General features: G+C 30.7%; 1 protein-coding gene across 1 annotated transcript in view; it reads left to right on the top strand.

The window, feature by feature from the left end:
* Positions 1 to 11: 11 nt before the first annotated feature.
* The window catches only part of LOC105460912 (cytochrome P450 4C1-like), a gene marked incomplete at its 5' end in the record, with an annotated part of 13,003 nt that continues 10,853 nt past the window's right edge, over positions 12 to 2,161 (top strand). Inside the window, one exon of the mRNA XM_011707407.1 lies at positions 12 to 129. Coding sequence (XP_011705709.1) covers positions 12 to 129 — 118 coding nt within the window. The remainder of the gene's footprint in view (positions 130 to 2,161) is intronic.

Genomic DNA, 2,161 nt, shown 5'->3' with positions numbered 1-2,161 from the left:
TCATCCTTATTATATTGGTGTGGAATTATTATGTACATTATGGGAGAAACGGACAACTTATAAATCTTATACCAGGACCACCAGGTTATCCAATTGCTGGAAATTTATTGCAGTTTCTCGGTTCACTAGGCAAGTTAAAATTTCATACAGATTCGCGTAAATTAATATTAGCTATTGCACTCATATAGGTACGCAAATATATTATTTGTAAACATTTTAGTCTTATGCATATAATTATACTGGTGGCATGTTAAAAGTTTCCTGAAAAAGGAAAGTGATTTGCCGTAGTTTTTGGGTGTTGAAAATGTTGCCCTTATAATTTGGTTATCACTTCATTCTTCAGAAAAATGGAAATCCTTAAAAACCGCTTTTGGCAATTTTTGAAAAATCGCAGACAATCTTGACCTGCTAGAAATTTTTAAATCATCTTAAACAAAAACATAAACTTATTGTACTCGAGTCCAAATATAGAATATATTTTCAATATTAAGAAAATTATTTACCTCCATTATGAAATAACGTGTGTTTATAGTGATGTGAGCGCGCGCGTCTGTCACTATATACATTACAGCGGAAGTCTTATATTTCCTGCATTTTCTAATTTTTTAACACTTACGTAAACATTGTATGTAACACTGTGAATATTGCGACTAAACGGTCTACTAACAGTAAAAAATTACAATTTGTTAACATTAATTGTAACAATACTAGTTTTATTGCTTCATTACTCTCAGAAGTAATTTTCACAGCCATTAATTAATGATAGATTTACTATATAAAATACAATATTTTCTGCTGTTAAGTTTTCCTACTTCCGCCGTAGCGTGTAATGACGGATGGGTACACGCGTTTATTACAAATACACATTGCTGCTCGGCATAGGTAAATCCGTAAAAGTTCCGTTATATTGGAGATATTTGAACTTGAGTACAATATATGTTTAAGCTTTCATTTTTTAAAGATTTTTTTAGAAATCTCTAACACATTAAGTTCGTCCATAACAATTTTTCAAAAATTGCCAAAACGCGTTAAACGCGTTTAACGATTTCAACCTTATTTTTCTTGAAAATGTGACGTGAGACAAATTCTGAGGGCAGTATTATTTTCAACGCCAAAAAATCTACGGAAAAGTATCCCCTTTTCTCATGAAACTTTTTAGCATGTCGATCGATGTTATTAGTTCGAGGACTCATTGCAGGTTTTGTGGGCATCATAGTATTCAGTTGAAGACTCATATTACTTTACTGTTTCAGTGTTAGAGAAAACAGGAGATCAATTGTATTGGCATACGTGTACAGTGAATGTACTTGTTAAAAACAATTTTTTAAATAATTATTTGTACAATAAAAAAACCATTACATTATTCAGTCTGACAGTTGTACCAATCTCTGATGAAAAAAAAACCCGACGTACTATAATCGGCATAATACCTCTAAAGTGGATGGAACGGGTTGGTATAGCGGCGCAAAGTGACCTCTTATAAGAAACAGGCTCGGATATGACAGTATTTGTGTTGCCATTTAGTAAACAATCACATTTTTATATAAATTAATGAAATATATCGTTGGCATACTGCTCGGATGAGTGAAAAAATCACTATATCGATTTAAAGATGTGCGTTAACACGATCGATCAGATATAATAGTATTCAAGCTCAGGTTTTGAGAATAAGTAAAGTTTACATCACAAAATACTGATTAAATTGGCATATCAATGGAATGGATGTAAACCGGAGTAAATGTAAAAAATATGCACCTTGTAATATGCAACTACATATTTCCTTTAAAAAGCAACTGTGTGTTTTCTTTACACCAATCGATTTATCTCAGTATTCTGTGCATAAAAGTATTGATGTACAATTATCAAGAAATCAATAGTTTACGAGATATTTCATGTTTTATGTCAAAATATGGCATGATAAAGTATAAAATATTTCATAAAATATTGATTTTTAGATAATTTTACCTTAATACTTTTATATGCAGAATAATTAGAAGAATCATATTATGTAATAAAAATTATATAATTCCATTCAAAAAAGTGGGTGTGACCTTTATATCTTTTTGGCGCCTCCATCTAGGAAAAAAGCAACATGACTAAAATACGTTTTCTTCGAAACCATTCCACTTTTATCTGAAACATTTTTTTGTATCATCAAAAA

This window comes from Wasmannia auropunctata, unplaced genomic scaffold, assembly GCF_000956235.1.
Source record: "Wasmannia auropunctata unplaced genomic scaffold, wasmannia.A_1.0 LD313847.1, whole genome shotgun sequence".
NCBI classification, from domain to species: Eukaryota; Metazoa; Arthropoda; class Insecta; order Hymenoptera; family Formicidae; genus Wasmannia; species Wasmannia auropunctata.
This window is presented reverse-complemented; position numbering and strand designations above follow the sequence as displayed.